The sequence below is a fragment of the Cryptotermes secundus genome, unplaced genomic scaffold (genome assembly GCF_002891405.2).
Source record: "Cryptotermes secundus unplaced genomic scaffold, Csec_1.0 scaffold1274, whole genome shotgun sequence".
NCBI lineage: Eukaryota > Metazoa > Arthropoda > Insecta > Blattodea > Kalotermitidae > Cryptotermes > Cryptotermes secundus.
Genome location: NW_019718632.1, coordinates 444,828 through 469,051, shown reverse-complemented (window position 1 = coordinate 469,051; position 24,224 = coordinate 444,828). Strand labels below are relative to the sequence as shown.

Sequence of the window (24,224 nt, the reverse complement as noted above, 5' to 3'; positions counted from 1 at the left end):
CCGCTGCTCATACAGCCCTGTCTGTACCACAGTTCTTGACCAAAAATGGTATGACCCCTGTTCCTCACCCTCCATACTCACCCGACCTGGCCCCGTGCGACTTTTTTTTGTTTCCTCGAATGAAAAGAGACATAAAAGGAAAGCGTTTTGCTGATGTTGCTGAGGTGAAGAAAAAAACGACGGAGGCGCTGTGAAGCATCTCAAAAGATGAATTTAGACAATGTTTTGAAAAATGGAATAAAAGACTAGACAAGTGTATTAGTGTAAGTGGAGAGTACTTTGAAGGGGATTGAAGGTTTGTGCTTAAAATTTGAATAAATAAATTTAAAGAAAAATAAGTTTGGTTTCTTTTGGGTACCCCCTCGTACATGTCACAGTGTTCCTTGTCACACAAAACACTTACTCATACTTGTTTGTGAATGGTGGTGAGGCAGCATACTTAAGGCTGGGTGAGAACAAAAGCTGCGAACCATCCGAGTCATCTTCTTTTGACTTGTCCCTCCAACTAGCACTGCGCTCCAAACCCAATTCACCTGAAAAACAAAACATTCACCAATTCATTCACTTCTATAACATTTTATGATTTGGTGTTGGCATTAATTCCTTCATCTAAGTTCTGATGTAGGTTCCTAAAACAACTTAACACTTTCCGTACTACTGACTTATGTGAATGGATAGTAATAGGATACTGAGGAACTCAACACAAAAGGAAAGGCAGTGACAAGGAACTACAGCACATGGCTTGCCTGGGAGCAGCAGCTGCCCATGGTCCAGGACAGTCCTGATATCTGCCAAGGGCGCCCCTGAGAATGCAACGTGCCACTTGTCAGCAGCTGAGTCAGGGTCTGGTGTCCCAGGTGGGCGGCGCAGTGCAAAGCGGCACCACCCTGATGGTACAGGCTCTCCCTTTTGGTGCATGACACCACCACTCCGCAATTTCTGGCAGCACTCACAGTAACAAATGCCCCCTCCAACACCAGAATCTATGTAGCTGAAGAAGCCATCTGGAACAACACATTCTCACCATTGTTAACTGACAAATATAAATAAACTGAGAGGAAAAAAAAGAATAACAATTAAATATATGGCAGTTCTTTGAATACTAGTGGCATAAAAACTGATTTACCATTGTCACAAAATGTGTGGAGTCTAATAACATTCCAGCACTTACTAGAATCAGAAATCTTTGGCTGTCAATTCTCACTTATCATACACACTACCTTAACATGAGCTCCAAGATTTTCAATGGTAAATCAGCATTACAAATTTCATGCTTCTGCACCAAGTGCTGCTACTGTTCTTCTTACTGTTAAGCAGTTGCTATTTTAATGTTGTTTAGAGAGGAATTTAGAAGACATGGGTGTCAAAAACACTCACATGTTCATGACTTAACATGGTGTTTGGATTGGCAATTGGATTTACTGAATGCTTAGAGCTACAAATAACCATTAGAGTCTCACTAATATTACACACTACTGCGAACACTAAGTCTTCACTGTCTTCACTAATTGTTGCCTGGTAGCAGCATCTTAGAGTGCATGAGACTGTGGACTGGTAAGTGCCAACTTACGACTGACTTTTCACATTTGTCCTCACTATATAGTCTCAGCAAAGACTGCACAAAATGTACCACTTCCAAGAATTCCTCCATTGTTGAGTGATGTGTTAAGTGGGCTGTTGTCTAGCAATGGCCTGGGTACTGTTGGATGTAGGAGCACATTTTGGTTGCTGTGGAAATGTGTTTACAGACAGTTGCCTAGCAATGGATAACTTTTCTGGGTCTGCTCTTCTGGCTTTTAGCCATCATGTCACAGTATGTTTAAGATCACAACCTTCCAAGAAGTGAAGCCATACACCCAAGGAAGAGCCTAAAGATGGAGGCAGGAGGCTCCTCTGATACACTGGTACCCACCCACCAAACTACATGGTGTCACATACCGGAATATTAACCATAGCGATAACCACACATCTCAGCCTATCTTTGATATTTAGTTTCGTAAAAAGAGGTCACATAGGTAAACTGTTCTTGGGAGGGGAGGTGTTCTGTGTGGGGCTGTTTTCATTTTGGAAGGTGGCTCAGCACAAGTAACTGATTTGTCTTAGCAGTTCACAATTATTCAGCCAATCAAGGAATTTGAGACTGGAGATTCTCACACTGTTGCCTACAAACATTACTGTCTTTTGGCATGTCCCACCAACGCTTCACAGAAACCTAACCTTCACAGTCATGAAGACCCTACCGCTGTGAAATCCCAGAAGCCTGCCATTTTACTACAGCTTCAGCTAGCTCTATCACTTCACTTACTCACAATTGCTTTCGTGAGGATCTATCTCAATATGCTTTTTTCTCGCATGCCCCCAGATGTGGTCTGTTTGACCTTCCTCGCGTCTGCCCACCTACGTAGGGGCACAGAATCCTCTGAGTGGGCACCCATAAGCCTAACAAGAGGGTGACAGGGGACCTACAGCTTAATATGGGCTGAGAACCACAGGGAAGGTCTCATATTGTTCACATTCTCAAAGTTTCATCTGCGTTAGAACTGAAGGTTTCAAGGTGTGCACAGACTAACCTGCACACAGACATCACTGGGCATCAGACTCAGAACCCTCTGAAGGAAGACCAGCAGGTCCACTTATCTATTTTCATGTGATCCTCCTATCTGACTACTGGTTTCTTTTCTTTACAACTTGCAAACAAAATCATACATGCACTTGTTTTCTTAATGCATGCTACATGCTCATCCTCACCTGGCAATCCGAGTACATTCTTGAACCGCACACACGCATTCAGATATTCACAGTTTTTCAAAGCAACCATTGGTGTGGCGGACAATGGGGACGTTGGTGTTGTTCCACTAGCCATTAACTGAGCTGACACAGCACTAGGTGTCAGAATGTGCGTTGATGGAGTGTTCGTAATTGAAACTGCTTCCACATTAGAGTCCGTGAGATTCGTATCTGAGCCTACGTTTGCCGTAACATTAGGAACTATGTTCATTGCATTTGAAACAACAGAGAGAGGTAGAGATACTGCAGAGCTTGAGATTGGCATGTTTAGAGACTTGCTGGCAACAACTGGGGAACTGCTGGACATGATCTCAGTGGTGCCATGGTTCTCACCACCGACACAGCTCGTCAACAGCTCCGACAGCTTCTCCTTCTCATCGCACTCGAGATCTGCTTTCTCACTCAGGGACTCTGATTCCAGCTGTATCCGATCCTGAGTCTCTTCCATGGCTGATGTTGACTCAACAGTGCTCAGCAATGATGAGGCCTGAATGGAACTCACTGATGAGCCAACGATCGTCACCTTGTAACATGAAATGTATTATTACAGTTTACCCTGTCCAATCTGATCCGGTCATAAAGATCAAATTAAAAAATTAAGCCACAGAACAAAAGCCCTCTTCCTGTAAGGCATTAAAGAACAGGCACCAAGGAAAGACGTCAGTGCTGAGCACCAAACACAGCAAACTGCACTGCACTGCAGCCCCATATCCTCTTAACATATGAACTAATGCAATGTAAAAACAGCCAGATCAGGTCACATGATCATGACCTAGCAGGGCCTCTTACACGCACCACATGACCTACCATTTGAGTGCAGAAATTAATAAAAACGGCAGTCAAGACAGTTATTGTGAGGGGGGGGGACTACTGAAACAGGTACATGCTTCACCTCAAATGCAGCATTTGGCTGGTATCACAGTGAACAAGTTGACTTCTATCTTTATGAAAGATTTATGAAAGCCATTCTAGCAAATACTGTCATTTTGTTTTTCCAAAATTCGAAGTTTTTAGCCATTAGTTCTGTTTCAAGTGCTGCATGCAACTGTCATCACTACAGTTAGTTCAATGCAAGGATAAGCAGGACTGGTGAAGTGATGGGATTTGGAAAGAAGACATGTCCTAACCGAAGGTACTATGGGTATAAGCATGGCAATGGGAAAAGCACATGAGACCTCCCCACAGGTCCACCCAGTTAATCAGAATGTTGATTGCCCCCACCTCTTCACACTGCCCATATATGTCCACGACTGCATAGCAAACAGCAGGGAGGTCACACGCAGCCACACCCTGGTCCACTCCATTCACATAGAGGTGGAGTCGTGATTCACTGTCCACCAGTATGCCCACCAAATGGCAGGACTGCAGGCTGTCCAAGTTGAGTCCATAGCCTCCTCTCACCTGTAGAGCAACAACAGTGCATAATATACCAGTGCACCAGGACTCAGGTCACTGCTGCTTTATTCAATGACATTTTGAAAACTGCTTGGGGTGTCTCAAACAGAAATGGTACATACTGTATATCATCTATGAGACCGCATCATCATCAGGCAGTGGCGGAGTTTGTTTCACCATCATTGGAAATCACTAGATTCTACTTTCAACATACAATGGATATGAAAACTGCCATACCAGAGACCTCAAACACACAGGAATTTCATTCCATGAAACTGCCTTCTACACATGACACAAGCTCATAGATGTTAGATGAACTTGGGGAAACTTAAGATACTTTTTGACAGTGCTTGATCCACAGTCAAACAACAAGATTCCTTGTTAGCTACTCTGCTCAAACAGCAGTAACACATTTCAGACATTTTTAAGTTTCAACTTAGATTCTGTCAGTAATTCATCTCATAACCAACAGATGGCTGGCTAATTATGCTTTTCTGCACTCTTTGCTAACCTAAGAATGCATTTTATTTACCAATATACATAAAAAATAATTTAAAATTAAGACATTCTCTGCTAACCACACATGCTGTCATTTAAGTGTACCTGAAAGGGCAGGCTGCATTTGATTTAAAAATGTCTTCCACAAGATAACCAATAGATGGAAGCAAAGTTGCAGATACTGCTTGGTTTGACCAATGTCAGTAACTGTGATTAGTGCTATCCATTGGCACAAACAGTTCTGATGCTCTAAGACTGTGACTAGTTCTAAACTCCTGAAGACATAAACAAAAGAGAAGTGTAAAAACTAAAGTCACCTACAGCCAAGAAACTGACATCTTATATATTAACAGCCCACCACTGCATCCTGAGCCAGCTCAAATCAATTCATATCTCCTAGATCTGTTGTAATATTATCGTCTCATCTACACCTGTAAGTCCAAAGGAATTTCTTCCCATTAGGTCTGTCAAACTAAATGCTATATATAATTTTTTACTTCTACTGCATGTCCAACCAATCTCATTCTCCTTCATTTAATAACCCTAAAAATATTAGGCAGAAGTACATACAAACTGTGAAGCTCTTCAATACATAATTTTCTCAAATCCTCCATCACTCTCACTTTCTAAGCTCTCAACAGTTCCCTCAGGATGCAAGCAGAGCTACGGCCACATGCTGCTCACCTTTACGCCATTAACGAACACAGAGTCACTGCAGATGATCCATGAGTTTTTCTTGAAACCAAGAGCAGTTAGGGGGAAGTGCATCTTTTCGGGGGACTGACATGTCACACCACACATGAGCGATGACATCCAACGAGAATTCAGCAAGTCTATTCGTACCTGTACATCAGATAAATCATTCAGGCTTGATCAAAAGTGTGTATGGATGTTTCAGAAAGATCAAACTGACATGAAGGCTGCTGTCCACTACCTTGCAAAGCAAATTAAGATTCAGTCAGCAAGCTGCTACCCACCCTGTGTCTTAAGCAAACTGCTGAGGAGTGACTGAACTAATGGCTGGAGGACCAGAGCTTCATTCCTGAGTGAACAGAGATTTTTCTCTTTGCTTCTGTGTCCAGATCCACTGCGGGGTCCAAACAGCCCATCTGATACAGAACAGGGCCTCTTTGTCAGGGTTAAGTGGTGAGAATGAGCACTTACCTCCATCAGTTACCAAGTTTAAGAACACCTGGAGCTACAATGCCACTTCCCCATACACCTACATGGTGTGACGCTTCAATAAGCACTGAGTAAGCCTTACGTTTACAAACTAATGAGTAACACAGAGTATGATTAGGGAATGATTATGAACAGTGAAATGAGCACATGTCCACTGGGACGCTAACGTCAAGCTAGGCAGTCAGCATAGCTGTGATTCTACTATACTCTCAATAAAAGCAGTCAGGACAGCTACTGTACCACCGTACTGCCATCAAACACAGTCAGACAGGTACCATATTAATATGTTGCTAGTAAACATGCCCGCTCTATCACCTGGAACAGTTGCTCCCTTGGCAGAGGTTTGCTGGAAATAACAACGCCCTGGTTATAGCTTGCCGTTCGCTTGGCTGTCCTGCGGCCCTCTCCCAGCTGCACATTGCGCCCATGGTTCTCGTGGAACTCCAAGACAACAGGATGAACAGCAGGTTCGGCTGATGCCTGGTTTGGCACACCTGTGGCATTACCCACTGCAGTTCCTGAGACAGGGAGCAAGGACGAGGGGTCCTCAAGCCTGCCTTCACAAGACTTGGAATGACTCATCTCAGTGCCATTCTCTTCTGCAGCGCTGAGCTCCCTAGTGAACATAATATAAAGTCAGATGGCTGAACTGTCCTTTGGACAGAAATGTTTAAGTCATTCCATGAAACTCACGGGTGCACATTCTCTGAAGAGAGCTACAAGTGCGTCCCACTTACGGGAGTCGAGCAGAGTGCAGAGTGGGGCTTGTTGTATCTAGAAGCATTTCCAATGAGTCATGCAGCTTGCTGGAACGAAGTGACTCGCCCATAGTTCCAGCTGCAACTACCTCTCCTTCCTCCACTTCGGTGGGGGAGCCTGCAGCTCCGGGGTCCTGACTAGACCTCACACTGGTGACAGCCACACTCTGGGTGTTCCCGTACAGGTCCACGACTGCAAACACTCGCTGCAGAGGACAAGCAATGAGACACTGACTCAAAGAACAGTAAGAAAATAAACTAGGCCCCTGAGCAGTCCCCCACCTTGGGCAAGTTGGTAGCTGCTACCCCCATGTCCTCCCCATTGATGAGAAAGTGCAAGCTGCCATCTGCATCACGCCGCACTCCAACGCGGTTTCCTACTACCAGCCACTCCAGACTTGGACAGTAGTTGACTTTCAGAGTGGTTGAATTTCGACGCACCTCATTGCCTAGAAACATAAAGCTAAAGATTTAGCACACAACTACAGCAGCTCTCAAAACACAAGAGTGTGATACAGAAATCCAGAACTCGCACTCCATAACCAATATTGCACCTGTCATCAAAACCAACATAAACCTCTCCCTAATACACATCATAATATTTCACTCCTTTCAATGCCAACTGAGCTTCTTCTTTGAGGAAAACGACAATAAAAATTACATTCATTTCCTGTTCATCTTTTATGTTCTATTTACACTGTACATCTCAAAGTCCTCGACATAATCACCCTATCAACATAAGGTGAAGAGCACAAATTATACACTTAGACATCACACCATTATCTTCAGTCATTTGTTGATCCAAATTATGTGTTCAAATGAAGACAGTGCTTCTTCAGTTACAGGGTTAACACTTCCCTGTTCTGTCACAAGGCTTCGAAAACTGAAGCCTTCCCAGACAGCTCCACTCTCATCGCTCACAAATCTATCACTTTACGGTTATTCCACCAACTGCTCAATATTATCCTCTGACTGATGCTACATAGTTTTCATGCTGACACAATCATTAAATAAACAACCAAAAAAAAAAGTCAGTGCTGAATGTTCTATCTTTGTTCTTTATGTTTCTGGACAGCTCAGGAATGACACAGATGGCAGTAGTTTTGTGCTCTCTCACACCAAAACATGCTCTTTCTTTTTTTTTTAAATCTGAGCAAATTAATTTGTAGCTGGAAGAAATGAGACTGGAAATAAATACAACGGGAAAGAGTTAATAACAAGAATATTATTTTAACCAGACTAGTCACCATTTTACTCGCTCATAAACATGTTATTCTACAGTACAGCCCAACCCCTAACTTCGGGGAACCACTTCACGTACCTGTAATATACCATGTGTCAGCTGTGAGGCCAGAGACTGTGGGAGGAAGACTGCCAGCAGGGTATACATCAGAGATCTGCAATGATGTCACTCCAATATGCAGCGTGCCAGCCCACTGCGGGGCCACCTCCTGGATGCACACCTCAAATGTCTCATCTGGCTCCACAGCAGTATTGCTGAACACCAACGCATGCGCATAGTTGCGCACTCGAGTAGCAACGGTGTTGCCAGAGCGCAGTATCACATTCTTTCCACAGGACACACTAAACCTACAAGCGAAGAGGCACAGCCGTGAGACTGAAGAGCTCATATGCAGTTTGGAGGATTCAGTATCTGCTGTGAATCGGTTGAGAAAATGGAAGGTCTGTCTACCAGAAAACTGACTCCATCGAGCAGAGTCCTTCACTAAGAACTGACAGTGGTTTGGCTGGACAACAAATATATTCATTGCTTTTTAAGGTGATTCAAAGGTCACAATTATCATGTTCACAAAGTCCAAACCATCACACTTTCATCCCCCAATCCACACACTTACGTCTTCAGGTGCACCATACTACGCATTACATTGCAGTTCACAAGCCCTGTTAAAGGTACAAGGCATACCTGTGGGTAGTTTCAGAGTTTGGGTGACTGTTTGTGTTTGCTTGCTGATAATGCTGCAAACTGAGTGGCTGAGAGCTGTTTTCACTAACAGCACCAACAGCAAGGGCCGTGTTTTCCCTTCCACGATCCGGTGGGATGATGGACACCTGCGCACACTGCCCATACAGGTCTACGACAGCATAAACGTGCAGGGGGACTCCATCGCAGGCTGCACCCTGGTCAAGGCCATCCACGTAGTAATGCAGTGACTCATCCTCATGCCGCATCATACCTGGACAACCAACACAGGGTGAGCTAGTTGCCAGTAAACGTTACAAGAAAATTAAGAACACATACAGTGGGAAGTACAAAACATTAAAACGGAAAGAATGGAAAACTAACATTAAAATGAGTACAGCCTTCTGCGTTTTGACACCATGAAGTCTGGTGGAGGGGTACTGATGATTCAGAGTTCCAGACCTCTAGCCTGAAGACTGAGACAGCAGGTTCCTATTTGCTGCTAACTATTCAGCTGACTGCTACACAGTGTTTATCCCAGACAACTGTAATCTTAATATTCTAAGCTATGAGGACCCCAAATCTTAAAATGATTACAACGGTTTCTCAATATCTAGAGGTAGTGAACAACTGTGAGAAGGATATTTGTATTTACAAAAAATGAACAAAGACCGGAGAAAATTACATGACGACAACCTTCATACTCGTATTCTTCTCCCAATATTGGCATTAAACTATGAATTGCATTGCAGGAGATGTAGCATGAATGAGGGAAATAAAAATACATACATTTTGATCAGAAACCTTAAACGCCCTAAGTGAGAAGCTGCTGGTTGCACTCTGTTGTCTCAGAATGACGTCCAGTGATGGACTATGTGAACATGGTACCGAAATTTAGGTTTCCATAGGAGCAGCAAATTTCTTGGCCAACTGAATAATTAACTGTTCAAAAAGGTTACATACCATACAGTTAATGCATAAGGGAAGATGACAATTTTCAGAGTGGTCACAGAAGCAGGCAACAGGGTGGAGAACAGCATATCCAGCACGTCTCTCTCCATAGAGTGAGGACCCAGGATCCACAGAAACATTCAATCATTATGTCAAAACTAAATCATTTGCTTTAACATTTAGAACAAATCAGGACTGTGTCTCTGGGCAATACCGTATTTACGCATGTATAGGCCGCATGCGTGTATACGCCGCAGCACAATTTTCAGACAGAAATTATAGAAAAAATAATTTTCTTGGAATATTATTTCAGGAGTATTACACCCTGTATTACTAATTATGAATATAATTTTTTTTAAATAACGTGTGATTTCGAATATTTCGAATATAAGCCGCACCCCAGTTTTCTTCTTGAATTTTTGGCAAAAAATGTGCGGCCTATACATGCGTAAATACGGTATTTTAACCTGGAACTTGCCAAATATGAAGCAAGAACACCATTCACTTGACAACATTTGGTACTTTGAAACGTAAAAAAGTAAAGAAAGTAAAGGTATCCCTGTAACAGGCCATGGAGGCCCATAGGGTTGTGAGATGTTGAGGTTCCCACATTTTCTAGACAATCGGCTCATAGATGGTGGCAAGGCTGTCAGCCCTACGTGCCAGCCGCCCTTTACCCCCCAAGAATATTCCAAGAATATTCTGGTACTCATTTCTGTCAGAGGCTGAGTCGATTGAAAAAAATCCAATGACCTCATCGGGACTTGAAACCGCGACCTTCTGGCTTTAGCATAGTGCCTCAACCAACTACACTGTGTTCAATGGGTGTACTTTGAAATGAACAAACAAAATGTATACGCAACACAGTTATAGATCAACGTTGTAATATAAACTGTTGCCAAGCATGAAGAAGCGGAATCCAATTGGAATATAGTTCTTAAGGAGCACAACAGAAAGTGCATTCATAAATGTCTGTCTGTAGTAGAAACAGACTGCACCATCTGCTGGAAAACTATTAAAAGGTGCCAAACATCAAAAAGCGAGCCCTTACCAATACGTGTACCAGTTGTCAGTGTGTCAAGGTCACATCTGTAACCATTCCGTAATGTGACACCATCTTGCAAGACAGATGATCCTGACAGCATCCAGGTGTCATGGTTGATATCTGTCATGGTGCTTGGGAAATCCAGATCTTCAGGTCGGATTGCAGTTACCCCTAAACAGAAATTAACTAATGAATTCTAAGGTACAGGGTTTTCTGTTAGTCATCACTTAAGAATCCCATCTTCTGGGATGTGAGGTCATGCACTCTGGTAGATGGGTAACGGTGTCAGGAGGAACCCACTGCCTCCGTCCCACAAGAGACAGAAGTTGAAGGCAAGTTCTTCCTCAGTACCAGACTACATGGCATCACATCACAGAATACCATAACCTTATTTCACCAGAATCAGCACCTCAGGAAATTCTTTACTTTTATGGAACAATCAGCATCATCACAAAAGCCTATCACTGAGCCAACTCTATCCACTTCACTCTCAACTTCTCTAACATCCATTTTAATATTATCCCTCTGTTTATACCAAGGTTTCAGTAGTGTTCTCTTAACTTAAGGTTTTACAACCAACTGGTTCTGGCATACATGCTACTTGTCCTTGAATTCATCACTCTCACAATATCAGGTATACGAGTACCTTGTTATTATGAATACTACACGAGCCATGTCCTGCTTCATCCGTGTGTTGAGAAGATAACGGCACTGTGGATACAGCACTGCAGTATTTCATTAAACATACCAATGCCATGGAGCAGTGTTTTTACACACAAGATTCTGTGTGCTCAGCACATCAAGAAAATACCCACCTTCACGTAACCAAAAATTTCACTATTATGTCCATAATAGATTACCACTGAACCCTATCCAAAGCCAGAAGAATCCACTCCACACCCTAGCCACCTGACTGCAAACCACATTTAAAAGTATTTCAAATAAACGTTGTATCTCCATTTTGTATTACACAGCAATATTTGTGATACAAAACATTTCTTGATAAAATTCAAGCTTTAGGTGTTCATGCAAGATGCAAAGGGTCAGGCCCTCAAAACCCTGCCCTTCTTGCAGAGGCCTGGCACTAGTGTTCTTTAACTTTCACAGAGATTAGTACAGCAATAACTTCAGAAGGTTGCTGACAACTGGCATACCAGTCCTGCATTATCAGTTTCTTCAAAACCTGAAAATCAATTCCTGCAGTACAGTGCAGGACAAGAGAAAATGTATGCTTTCTCTAACCCAAAAGCTTCTGCCTGGTGCACATGCAGTCACCAGTGAATCATTTATGACCATGAAGGGTTGTGACAGATAAGATGCAAGAATGCTTTTCACCTTCAATGGAGAAGAAATTGTGAACACAGGAAAATGCGGCAGAAAAACAAAATAACAAATTCCGAAGCCAAAATGTATTGTGGACTACAACAGTAAAACGGACTGATATGCTGCTCAGCTGTGTTCAGTGTATTCATACGTCTGTCAAATGATACAAAACGCACTCCACATTCTTGATGTAATATTGCTCGGTGCACACCCTGCAATCTCATGCAGAATGAGAGAAACGTGCCATTTCCAGATTTTCAAATGAGAGTCATCAGAGCGCTTCTAGAAAAAGGAAGAAAGAAGAATCTCTTCCAGGGGTGCATGGTTTTCAGTTCCTCAGTGTGTGACAGACCATCACTTTGTAGATAACATGCCTAGCGCTCCTTGCCAAATGAATGCAATAACGAAGTGTCATGTGCATGCACCATCTGTCATAGACCCTTGCAACGGGAAACAGCCAATGCAAGTGCAGCAAATGTGATGTCAGACTGCATGCAGTTTTCTGCTTCAAGCACTTCCACACTATGGGGGGGGATATGTAAATGGTGTACAGTCTTCTGGGTAGTAATACCATGAGTTAAGCTGCCTCCGTAGTCTAGGGGTAACGTTCCCACCTCATGACTCAAGGTAGGCGGGTTCAAACCCGGCGGAGGTTGTGGAATTTTTAAGGGCGAAAAAATTCAGGGAACAAGTCCTCTGGGAGGGACTTTAAGCCGTGGGTCCCGTGTTGTAGATTTCCGGCACGTAAAAGAACCTCATGTCTCTAGGAGACCTCTGAGCTAAATCTGGCAAAAAGTTTCTGCCCAAAGTAGTTTCCAATGCCTCCGGTAGATGGGGAAGTATTAGGTACCACTGCCAGAGGAGGGGGGACCTCTCTGACAGAAAGGGACTATTAGATACCACTGCCAGTAGAAGGTTGGAACCTCGCTGGCAGAAAGGGGCTAATAGTGAGCACAGTACCGGTAGGGTATGGAGACAGTAGAAATTAAAAAGGGGGACGCACAATGGACCAATAACTGGTCTAAGTTCATGGGGAAACCCACCCCCTCTATACTCAATACCATGAGTTTGGTACGATGCCACCCATGATTTGGAGCAACAACACTTGAATTACTTCTTGATCCCAAAGTGGAGATCGTAAGTTCCTACAAAATGTGAGTAGACTTCTACAGAACAAGACAGCATTACAGTCCAGATCACACTCTTCACAGTCAATATCATAAGACTCTAAACTACAACACAGCGCTTATTTCGCTGCTTTGAGCAGTGAACTCCAGCTGGGCAGTCTTCTGGCAATACTTCTCTAAAAAATCTATTCCAGCAGCTTGAATATCTAACTTTATTAAACTGACTGACTGTTCCTAGCCTGTGGGTGAATTGCTGTCCACTGACTGTCCAAAGTGACTGAGTGATTCACATTATTAGATGCTGTGAAACCTCTGTGACAATCACATTGGTGTAAGCTTTCTATCAACAGTAGTGGCGACAGCTTCAAAGTGACCTTCAATCCTGCCAACAAATATTAGCATGGAAGTGAGACTAAAGACAGACCAGATGCACCCACAGCACAACGATTCAGAACAGTCGTTGCACAGTTCGAACAAAGTCTGCGTTACACTTCAAACCATATTCCTCATATTTTATGTAATATTTTTGGTTCAGAAATAAAAATTGTGGCATTATCTCAGAAAATATTGAAGTGCATCCACAGAAAAATGATGGGATTACCATGTAATGTTCGGTGGGAAACAGGATAAAATGAACGTAGGGAGAGTGACTGATGCTTTCTCATCTACTTCTTGTTTTACAAATTCTTGGTTATCCACTATGGCAGTATTAATCAGCACTCTTGGAAAACGTAAGCTCTCACCTGCTTCAATTGATCCAGACCAGCGGTCCACCATCTTTTCAATCACAACTTCAAACATCTCCCCCTCTCGCAGGGCTCGGTTACTTATCACAATCGCATCGTTGAACTCCCAGAATGCACGTGGTCGTGATGCTGTCAGTCCATTGTTTGAAACACGTGCATTTTTGCCATGTACATGATGAAATCTAAGGTCACTGCAACATAACAGAAGCTACATTCCAGTGTGATGTAGGGCTTCCATTCTGTACTAACCTATACTACACACTCAGCGCTACGTACAGCATCATTAGAGAAATCACAAACACAAAAACAGCAACTTTACCTATAGACAGTCATGTTCGAGAGACTGGAGTTGATTGTGTCAGGGGAGTAGCAGTCCAGAGAATCAACTATTGTGGCCTGAGCTGCCTGGCCGTACAAGTCTATCACACCATAGACACGGTCAGGAATGTTGCTGGCCGCTGCACCCTGATCCAAACCATTCACAAAGAAGTGTAATGTGCCGTTCTCTTTGCACATCACACCCACACGGTCACCAACCTACCGCAGAACCGAACAGCATGAATATTTGTGTTTAACCCTAGGGAAGTAACAAACAGCAGTCCTTACATGTCACTTCCTGAACATCAGACGAGTACTGACATCTTGTGAAGTGTGAACCTCACCTGCAGTCTGTCCAGGTTCTGGCCATATTCATCAATGACCATAGTTCCATTGTGCATGACCCCATTTCCTGTCATCATCCATGTGCCTGACCTGAAGAGAGAAACGTAAGTGGGACAGTAAAGTGACCAGCTCCATAGCATGGAGCAACATGCCCCAACTCATCTCTCAGTTTAAATATTCAACACATCTGCTTTATGGCACTCTCATGTCTCTAGGGCTTAAAACATGAACAGAACTTGTAACCAGAAAACACAGACAAAGTCAAGACTATGAAGTAAACTAATATCATGCTCATTAGACACAATCTGCTTGCCCTTCTAATGCTATAAACAAACCTGGCTCCTCACACAGGAAGCAAAGATGAACAAGCAAGGCCCTGACTTAAGCAATTTTAACTTTAATGATTCTGACTTACACAGATTTCTTATTAATGTGACTTACCTTAAATTATTTTAATGAACACTAAAACAATGAAAATGGTCTAAAATATGGATACAGAAACAGGTGAAATAAATGGTATCAAAGTTTAGCAAATTACACATTTTTCAATGGAAATTGAAATTGGGCAGTGGAAGTGGAGGAGTAAATATGTACATACCTGTAACCACTGTCTTACATGGAACACTTATTTTCATCTTTCATATATCTTACTACATGTTTCAGCCTCACTCAGCCATTACCAGGCTCACATAATCTTGAAGCTGTTGCACTGTCATCTTAGTATGTCATGTGTGAACATGTCATAAAAAAGTAAAAAGTAAAAGAAAAACTATCCCTGTAACAGGCCTTGGAGGCCCATAGGGTTGTGAGATGTTGAGTTTCCTACATTTTATAGACGATCGGCTCAAAGATGGCAGTAAGTTTGCCAGCCCTACGAACCGGCCGCCCTTTAATACCAAGAATATTCCTGGTACTCATTTCTGTTAGAGGCTGAGTCAACCCCGTGAACGTGTCATTATTTTTAAAAATAAGTGTTGCATTTAGGATAGTGATTACAGGTATGTACAAAAGGCAAGAATACTAGTGCAACAGGATACTAAAATACACAGCATCAAATGGCATCTACTTGCCTCACATTTGTCATAGTGGAGGGGTACTCCAGTTCTGTGGGGTTGTGGGTAGTAACCCCAATCTCGATGGAGCCTGCCCACTTGGTAACCATCTTGTCCAGACGAACTTCAAACAGCTCATTCGACTTCAGAGGACGATTCGTCAAAACTACTCCATTGTTGAAGTCATCCATTGCACTGCGCAGACACACACAATTACATCAGTTTAAGAGACCCTTAACGCTCAGGAGGGGAGTCATGATAATGACGAGCTACGGGCTGGATGGCCCGGGTTTTGATTCCCAGCAGTGCAAGACTGACTCTGGGGTTCACCCAACTTCCTATTCAAAGGGCACTGAAGACTCTTTCCCTGGGGATAAAGTGGCAGGGAGATGAAGCTGGCCACTCATGCCCATCCAGTGCCAAGGCCAAGCAAGGTGGAGCTATACCTCCATTCCATCACGTCTTCATGGCATAGTGTTTAACTAATTAAACACAGGGACAACTTGACTACTCAGTGCTCAGAAGGGGGTCTGCCCAACACAGCTGCCCTGTTTGGCCATCCCAAGAGACAATAACTTCTGTGGGAAGCAGGTTATGATGACAGAATTGTCTCATGTTCATGTCCAATGGCAAGCTTTTGTATTAGCACTGTTCAACGGAGTTGACTAATTTGTAAGCTGGACCTCAGGAAGGGGGAGAGAACTGGCTTCGGATCATGACTGATGGCTAGCGTCAGTATTAAGGGTGTTGAACAACCGCATTTACAACACATTTAAATAATTCAAATCTACAAGCAGACCATTTAATTTAAACAGTGAAGTCGTGTAGCACTGCACAATGAGGAGCTTCATAACTTGTACTCTTCTCCAAGTATAATTAGAATGATCAAGTCAAGGAGGATGAGGTGGGAAGGGCATGTAGCATGAATGGGGGAGATGAGGAATGCATATAGGATATTGGTGGGAAAGCCAGAAGGAAAGAGACCACTGGGAAGACCAAGGTGTAAGTGGGTGGACAATATTAAAATGGATCTTAAGAGAGATAGGATGGGATGGTATGGATTAGATTGATCTGGCTCAGGATAGGGACCAGTGGAGGGCTCTTGTGAACATGGTAATGAACCTTCGGGTTCCATAAAATGTTGGGAAATTCTTGAGTAGCTGCAGAATTGGCAGCTCCTTAAGAAGGGCTCAGTTCCATGAGTAAGCAAGCAAGTATGCCTTGTAGCATGACACAACACTCACTTGGGACGGTGGGCTGTGCGGCAGTTGTTGATGACGGCTGCATGAGTACCACAGGTGGAGTGGAACATGAGCCGGTCCACAAAGTCCTCATCAGGGAGATCTGTCCACAAGATACATAATAGTAGTATTCAGTGGGATCATGTGTGCGGTGACTATCAGTGGGTTAGCACACTGTTCCTTATCAAATTGAGATAAGTGACCCATCAGAAGGCCTTCTGTTCTAAACTTGCATTTCAAATATTTTAAACGCATGTTGAATGCTGTAGCACACCCCGAGAAGAGCCTTGTATTTCTAGAGTTTGGTCCCTACTGACCCACACCATTCAGAACATGTCCCATGGTGCAGTATTGCTGTCATTTCAACCACTCTGCACCCATGAGCGGTGCCAAGCTGACACACAACATGACAACATCCAAGACATACATGATTATACTGTAATGTATTACCATTCAGCCCATGGAGAATCTGGTGGTCTCTCAATGCCGTGTTCCGCCTCGTTATCAGGTTTTGTTCTTCTCGTTCATCTCTGTCGACTATTGTTACCTGCAGCAACACAATTCAGACATGCAGAGGTTCAGTATGCTGCAGACAGACATGCACCACTGCTGTGGCTCTTGCAACTTTATAGTGAACTTGAGTGTTTCTGTGTTGTGCCTTATCACACTGATGCACGACATAATTATCATACCTTGACAGTCATACCATACAGGTCCACAACACCCCAGACACAGGCAGGCACCTTGGTGGCAGCTACCCCCTGATCCAGCCCGTTAATGAAGTAGTGCAGGTTCCCATTGGACTTCCTCATCATGCCAATACGGTCACCTTCCTGTGAAACACCCACACAACCATAATCAAAGCACACTTCACAGCAGATCGCCTTCAAGACCTGAGGTTCTCACTGTGATGACCGTCAAGATCACAGTCTTCTGGGTTTTGATGCCGTGAAGTTTGGTATGAATACTGCTGAGAAGCCAACTGCTTCCACACCTACTTACTGCACTACACAGATATGTGGCACCATATCCCAGCTATCCTGACTGACTTGTGTGTGGTTTTCCCCGATATCTGCAGCCAAGTGTCACAGTACCTTGAAATAAGTTACAGCCATCTCCTTTAAAATCCTTACTTATTCAACATTCACGACTGTCTTCCACTGATACCATATAAGCTGCGCTCCACAGACAGCAGAACCTTTGCTCACCCTCAGTTCATCCAAATTAAACTCGCCATACTCGCGACGAGTGCCCTTCCCGTTAGTGAGGATGCCGCAGCCTGACATCATGGTGGTACCACTGCGCATATTCGTCATGGTTGCAGGAAATTCCAGTGCTGTCGGGTTGTGTGTTGTGATGCCCACCTCTATGCTACCAGACCACTTGTCTACCAGGCGATCAATTCGAATCTGGAAAAGTCAGATATCACTGGACATGACAGTGCACAGCAAACACTGTTCTGCTGGGCCCCACACAGCTGGATACAGCTGATGGTTACAGATCAGATCTCTGTCACACATCTATCTATGTATCTATGTTAAGAGGCTGTGGAACCTTCAGATCTTTTCATACTCTGACATATATATGGACCAACATTCATCTCACATTTTAAAACACAAGATTGACATGGATGACACCTGAAAAACTTTTCAGAGTTCTGGAACTGAACTAGCTGATAGTTCCTCAGCCCATCAAGAAGTTTCACATTATTACATAATCTGAAGATTCATTACCACATTGAAAAAGCTGATTACTAGATCATATCTTAACACCTTAAATGTGAAAATTTTATTTTAATATTAACCTCCCATGTATACCAAGTCATACAAGCGATCTACTTCCTTCACATTTTTCAACCAGAAATGTCTTTATGTTTCTCATCTCCCTCACAAGAGTTAATGATTAGTACAAAGTATGGCAGGCAAGGCAACTCATAACTAAAGTCCATAAAAACACAAGAAGGGTGGAGGAATGTGGCCAGATGCCAGGAATGTGAAGAGCCCTTCCTGACAGCAAGTGCTTCAATACTGAAATCTGTAACTTGCCTCAAATAATTCATTCTCTCGCAGCGGACGATGCGTCATAACTACTCCATTATTGAACTCATCCAGAGGACGCCTCCGTTCAGCTGTGCGATTATTACATGAGAGTTTCACTAAGGTTCCACACCGTTCATGGAACTGCAGTCTGTCTGGCACAGCTACGGCAGTGTTCACGTTCATATTAACATTCAGATTTGCCACAAGGTTTGTTACCGTCATCATGCCGTGGTCGTTGTTGATCTCTGCTTCTGACTCTGAACCTGGCACAGAAAGCAGACAGCAAGTGACGTACTCCACACGTGAATACATTGCCTGTTGGGCTACAAACCCAAACATCCATAGCAATGTTACATAAATCTGCATGCTAACAGAACTATTATGCTTCCTTCCGTATCCCTTCCAATTCATTCTTCACTGTCATCCAGTCATTTGATGCTTCACAGTCTGAAATACTGAAACATGAACTACAAACAAGTAAATAAAACTAACCCTTTGCTTCTTCCAATCTTCGTCTAAGTTACACAAGAACAGCTGTAACAGAACTAGACTTATAACATAAACACATCGCAATGCTCACGTTCAGAATCTGGAACACCAACTTCAGAATCCACGATGGTGACTTGCGCACATTTGCCATAGAGGTCAACAACTGCAAAGATTCTGGCTGGGAGATCATCTGCCGCCACACCTTGCGACACGCCATTAACATAGAACACCAGCTCACCCTGCAACACACACCACACAACGTTCCTTACTGAGTTGGTTTACAGAGACAATATAGACCAGTACAAGTCCCACAGCGTTTCAGAATATTCTGCTCCATCTTCTGAGTCAAAGAATGAGCCAGGCAAGAAAACAGTATGATGCAGGCAGCAAGCTGGGCCTGAAGATGGAGGCAGTAAGTTCCTCCAAAACAACGGTGGAATTCTTCTGGACTACTCAGCACTACACACCAGAAGGCAGTACTCTTCATAATCTTTGCTGCAAGAAGCTCAGATCCAGCAAGCAGAAGGTTTTTTGCTTGATAAAACAGGGTAAATACAATAAACACAAGCCAGTATTGCATTACCATTGTAAGATGAAGTTTGTGAGGCAAAGCAGTTAAACTTCTGTGACTTCAGAGGGAAATAAAAAGTGACAATACTGGAGTTGATACAAAACAATAAATTATGGACAGGGCCTGAAAATGCACACACTCCTAAAGATGCTTGAGGTGACATCATGAGGCCAGCAGGAATTGCATACTGACGATTATATCAGCCATGGATACATTTCTGCACAAAGTTTCTTCATTCAGGTTAGTATAGCTCTCCTAAATTAAAACCCCACTTTCTTGCAATTTCTGTAACTGTAATTCTTAACTCATGAAAAAGGGTCTATGATCTCCACAAAATGCCCCACGTGCCTAACTCCAGTTATTTCATAGTCATCGCCAAATCAAAGGTTACACACAGATTTTGCACTGCCACGATACTGTTGCTTTATGTTCAAAAACAATAAAAAAAATTCAATTTGTATTACTTACTTACTTATGGAGCTGGGCCCTTCTTGAGGAGAAGCCAAATCTGCAGCTACTCAAGAATTTCCCAGCATTTTATGGAACCCGAAGGTTCATTACCACATTCACAAGAGCCCTCCACCGGTCTCTATCCTGAGCCAGATCAATCCAATCCATACCAACCCAGCCTATCTCTCTAAGATCCATTTTAATATTTTTTCTTCTTTCATGCATCCTGTTGAGTTATAATATACAATATTAATATAATTAATATTATTGTATCCAATTTATTTGTACTGCAGTTCAGTGGTGTTGTATGTTAGCCATGTATTTTGCCTGATAATGGATTTTAATAGCCGAAACATGTAGCAGTGCCAAACTAGACACTGGCCTTAATATTGTTGTGTTGTGACGGTTTTAATAAAGAAATTTCATTTTAATATTGTCCACCCACTTATGCCTTGGACTTCCCAGTGGTCTCTTTCCTTCTGGCTTTCCCACCAATATCCTATACACATTCTTTTTCACCCCATTCGTGCTACATACCCTGCCCGCCTCATCCTCCTTTACTTGATCATTCCAATTATACTTGGAGAAGAGTACAAGTTATGAAGCTCCTCATTATGCAGTTTCCTCCAACCTCCTGTCACTTCATCCTTCTTCAGTTCAATTTGTATTAACAAAGTAAATTTTAGGGCCCTGTATTAAGAAGTACAAATGTCACCCCATTGGTATTATCAGCAGTTAACACCATAACAATTGTACTAAGTTAAATGAAGATCCATCAGTCAGTTTTGAAGAAACAAGGGAGGGACACACACACACGACATAAGCCTGACTTTGTCACGCCTTTGCTCTTCCAACTGCAGGAAAATGCAGTAAAATCAATGGCAATTAACCCTCTGGAACCTGAAGTATGCCTAATAACATTTAACAATTCAGCTCTTGCCTCACAGAAGAAAGAAAAAGAGATAAACAGAGACAAACCGGTTAATGTTGCTACAGGAAATAATAGCCGTTTATCCTGAGAACAATATGAAACACATAAATACACTCTGTGGGCAGGATGCAGAGTTTCTGAATGTTAAAGCAGGTGCTACATGTAGTAACCACTCTGGTTTAAGGGGGTGGAAGCACTACACACTAGTTTCTGAAATAAATACGCAGACTAACACATGTGACAGTAACAGAGCCCCAACAGGGCTGGACTGTATCATGAGCCAGTTCATATCCCCCCTCACAACGTTACTGTCCGAGGTTGCAATCCCTTACCTCAGATGTCCTCATGACACCAATGCGTTCCCCTTCCTTCAGCTTGTCCAGGTCAATTCCATACACCTCAACAACGGATCTCCCATCCTTCAGAATTGAGTTGCCCGTCATGATCTGGAACAACACAATGAAGTGTGCTGAGGCCACAGAACTGGTGACGACAGTCAGCGAGGCTTCCCGCTCCATGCCAGCCACTTATGGCTCAAGTCAAAAAGCCAAACACACTTGCTGCCAGCAAAGATTATTGCAATGAAAAAGCATGCTGACAGTAATATACAGGAAGCATGCTGTAGGGGGAAGTGTAACAGCTTGAAGAACGGGACTTCTTTCCATGGCCCCAGTATAGCTCCATACATCTCTCTGGCTAATGTATATCAACATGACAGGAGGAAAGTGTGTACACAGTGGGGATGACATGCACCACTATGTGGACCTGAACTGCAGCCTTTCAGTCTACGGCCCATGCACCACAACTCCAATACAATTAGGCTGTATTCATAACAAGAATTAATCTCAATTACCACAACAGCTTCAGGATCTGAAACTGAAGATTAAGAAAAACTGTGATTTTATCAAAACTATCGAGCCATGATGATACATTCAGACCTGACTGAATGCCCATCATGCTACTCTGCAGAATGCTTGTCCATTTATTTTATAACACAACTCAAAATTCTAATATTTTTAAGGAATTCTTTCTCGTATGAATCCGCAAAGTGAAAAATTGTACAGTTCAGGGAAAGCGCCCAGTGTTCTGGAGGAACAAGCTGAGCCAGCTCAGCACACTGCTATTTCTGCTAGCTTCTAGCTGGGCTTGCTCTTCGACCCTGAAGCTGGAGTTGGTATGTTCCTCTGATAAACTGGGATCTCTCCAAAGTACATGGCTTTATAACCCAGAACTCTGTATTCTTCACAGTCACTGTTGTGAGAACCTCAGATTCAATATCCTTCACATATTTTCCATTACTACTGTACTGTGCAAGCAATTATTGGATATGACATAAATTACAGTAACAGTAAACCCTGCCCTCTTTCAGCTTTCTCTGTGGACAGCTTCTGGCCATGGATATGAACAGTTCAGTCATGCATACAGAATATGTATGAAAATTTAGTAATGCTATATAAAGCAAAAAATCTCACCCATGAGCCATCACGAAGGTCTGTGGCACTAGAAGGGAACTCCAACAAATCTGGATCACATGTTGTCACCCCAATCTCCACACTCCCACTCCACGAGCTTATCTGCAAGAAGTTGATGGCACTGACTATCCTCACAGATGGAACACAACACATAACAAGATCCTGAGCCAGTCCACATCCTCAAGACACATTTCCATATGGTAATATTACTGTCATCCTCCCGTCTCTAACTCTGTCTTCCAGCTGGTCACTTTTCATGAGGTTTTGCTACCAAAATTGTGTGCTCAGTTCGCTCCTCATCTGATCTGCATTTAACTCCTGAATACTTGTAAAATTCACTTGTAGTGAAAAACAAGCTAAATGTATATTTATAGGTTAGACCCACCACGAAAGAATTATTGTGAATGGCAAATTTAAAGGAACTGGAAATGAAAATAGTTCTGCCTGATTTTTGGATTATGAAGGATGTATGAGAAAAATCAAGACCTCCAACATGGGAGCAATGACTTGAACATTCTGCACAAAATCAAAAACAATGCCACATAGTTAATGTGTTAGGTATGAAGAGCTCTATGTAAGCAACTTCCGGATAGTGCCTTGAAATAAGCTACGGCGGCTTCGGTCAACATTTTCAGAAATAATTATTATAGTTTCATGTTCAGTGCCATTAAACAGAACCGAACTCACCATTCTGTAAAAGCCTAATTTACACGCTACTGTGAAGGCTGCCCCCAATTCCTATCAGAATTACACCACTCATACAATTTTTGTTGATTATAACAGACTCAGCCTTATCAATACCGGTAACATATAACGATGACAGACACAATTTCAACGCCACTCTGACCTTCTCATCTTGAAGGAAAACTTCACACATAAATGCGAAATGACAGTTAAACAATACTGACATAATGTGCATACCCGGTTTTCTAATATAATTTATTCTAGTACATGAATCTGTATATAAAGTATATAATCTCTTGAACATTAATTTCCGAAATCAACTTGTCACTAATCGAGCTAGTGGTCCCACACGGCATCATAACAATTAAGCATCTCTCACCTTCTTGTCTATTCTGACTTCGAATAACTGATTTTCTGCCAAAGGCTCGGCGCTTAGAACTAAACCATAATTGAATTCAGCGAAATTGCGAATCGCTGTTCTGTTTCCATTTGTTAATGTAATTCTCTCTCCGCATCTTCTATGAAACATTGCTGCCATTGTGAATTTGCTATCCCCTTCCTGTGTTCATACAACCCACCGCACCCCCCCTTTCGGTCTTACTGGGGGAAGCGCCATCCCCACCCCTTGTGCCATTTTGGCGCAATATTTTGAACCAAAACATCCTGTGGGCAACATTTGTGATTTAACGATGCTGTCAGTATCTCAGACTCTGTGGAATGATTGTGTAGTTCGTGAATAATAAATAAGGAAAAGAATGTGGAATAAAGTGGTTGTAGCCTAATTGGAGGCACTATCCTGGCCTTTGCCAAGAGGGCCTGAGAAAATCAGACCAGATAACTGACTGTTACCTTTATTGATGCTCAGGGTTTCAAACATCCTCTGATCCTTATCAGAATGT

At 42.8% G+C, this 24,224-nt stretch overlaps 1 protein-coding gene across 1 annotated transcript in view; it reads right to left on the bottom strand.

The window, feature by feature from the left end:
• Positions 1 to 23,876, bottom strand: part of LOC111863091 (neuralized-like protein 4) — a 28,989-nt gene extending 5,113 nt beyond the window's left edge. Inside the window, exons 1-24 of the mRNA XM_023849115.2 lie at positions 23,705 to 23,876; positions 22,642 to 22,743; positions 21,502 to 21,615; positions 19,309 to 19,456; positions 18,735 to 18,991; positions 17,898 to 18,098; positions 17,382 to 17,522; positions 17,140 to 17,236; positions 16,693 to 16,792; positions 15,467 to 15,643; positions 14,396 to 14,486; positions 14,053 to 14,270; positions 13,731 to 13,924; positions 10,544 to 10,708; positions 8,545 to 8,815; positions 7,942 to 8,210; positions 6,903 to 7,069; positions 6,600 to 6,826; positions 6,178 to 6,478; positions 5,365 to 5,523; positions 4,009 to 4,188; positions 2,749 to 3,310; positions 747 to 1,004; positions 404 to 533 (exon numbers count right to left, since the gene is read on the bottom strand). Coding sequence (XP_023704883.1) covers positions 404 to 533; positions 747 to 1,004; positions 2,749 to 3,310; positions 4,009 to 4,188; positions 5,365 to 5,523; positions 6,178 to 6,478; positions 6,600 to 6,826; positions 6,903 to 7,069; positions 7,942 to 8,210; positions 8,545 to 8,815; positions 10,544 to 10,708; positions 13,731 to 13,924; positions 14,053 to 14,270; positions 14,396 to 14,486; positions 15,467 to 15,643; positions 16,693 to 16,792; positions 17,140 to 17,236; positions 17,382 to 17,522; positions 17,898 to 18,098; positions 18,735 to 18,991; positions 19,309 to 19,456; positions 21,502 to 21,615; positions 22,642 to 22,743; positions 23,705 to 23,863 — 4,688 coding nt within the window. The 5' untranslated portion in view covers positions 23,864 to 23,876. The remainder of the gene's footprint in view (positions 1 to 403; positions 534 to 746; positions 1,005 to 2,748; positions 3,311 to 4,008; positions 4,189 to 5,364; positions 5,524 to 6,177; positions 6,479 to 6,599; positions 6,827 to 6,902; positions 7,070 to 7,941; positions 8,211 to 8,544; positions 8,816 to 10,543; positions 10,709 to 13,730; positions 13,925 to 14,052; positions 14,271 to 14,395; positions 14,487 to 15,466; positions 15,644 to 16,692; positions 16,793 to 17,139; positions 17,237 to 17,381; positions 17,523 to 17,897; positions 18,099 to 18,734; positions 18,992 to 19,308; positions 19,457 to 21,501; positions 21,616 to 22,641; positions 22,744 to 23,704) is intronic.
• Between the last annotated feature and the right edge of the window lie 348 nt (positions 23,877 to 24,224).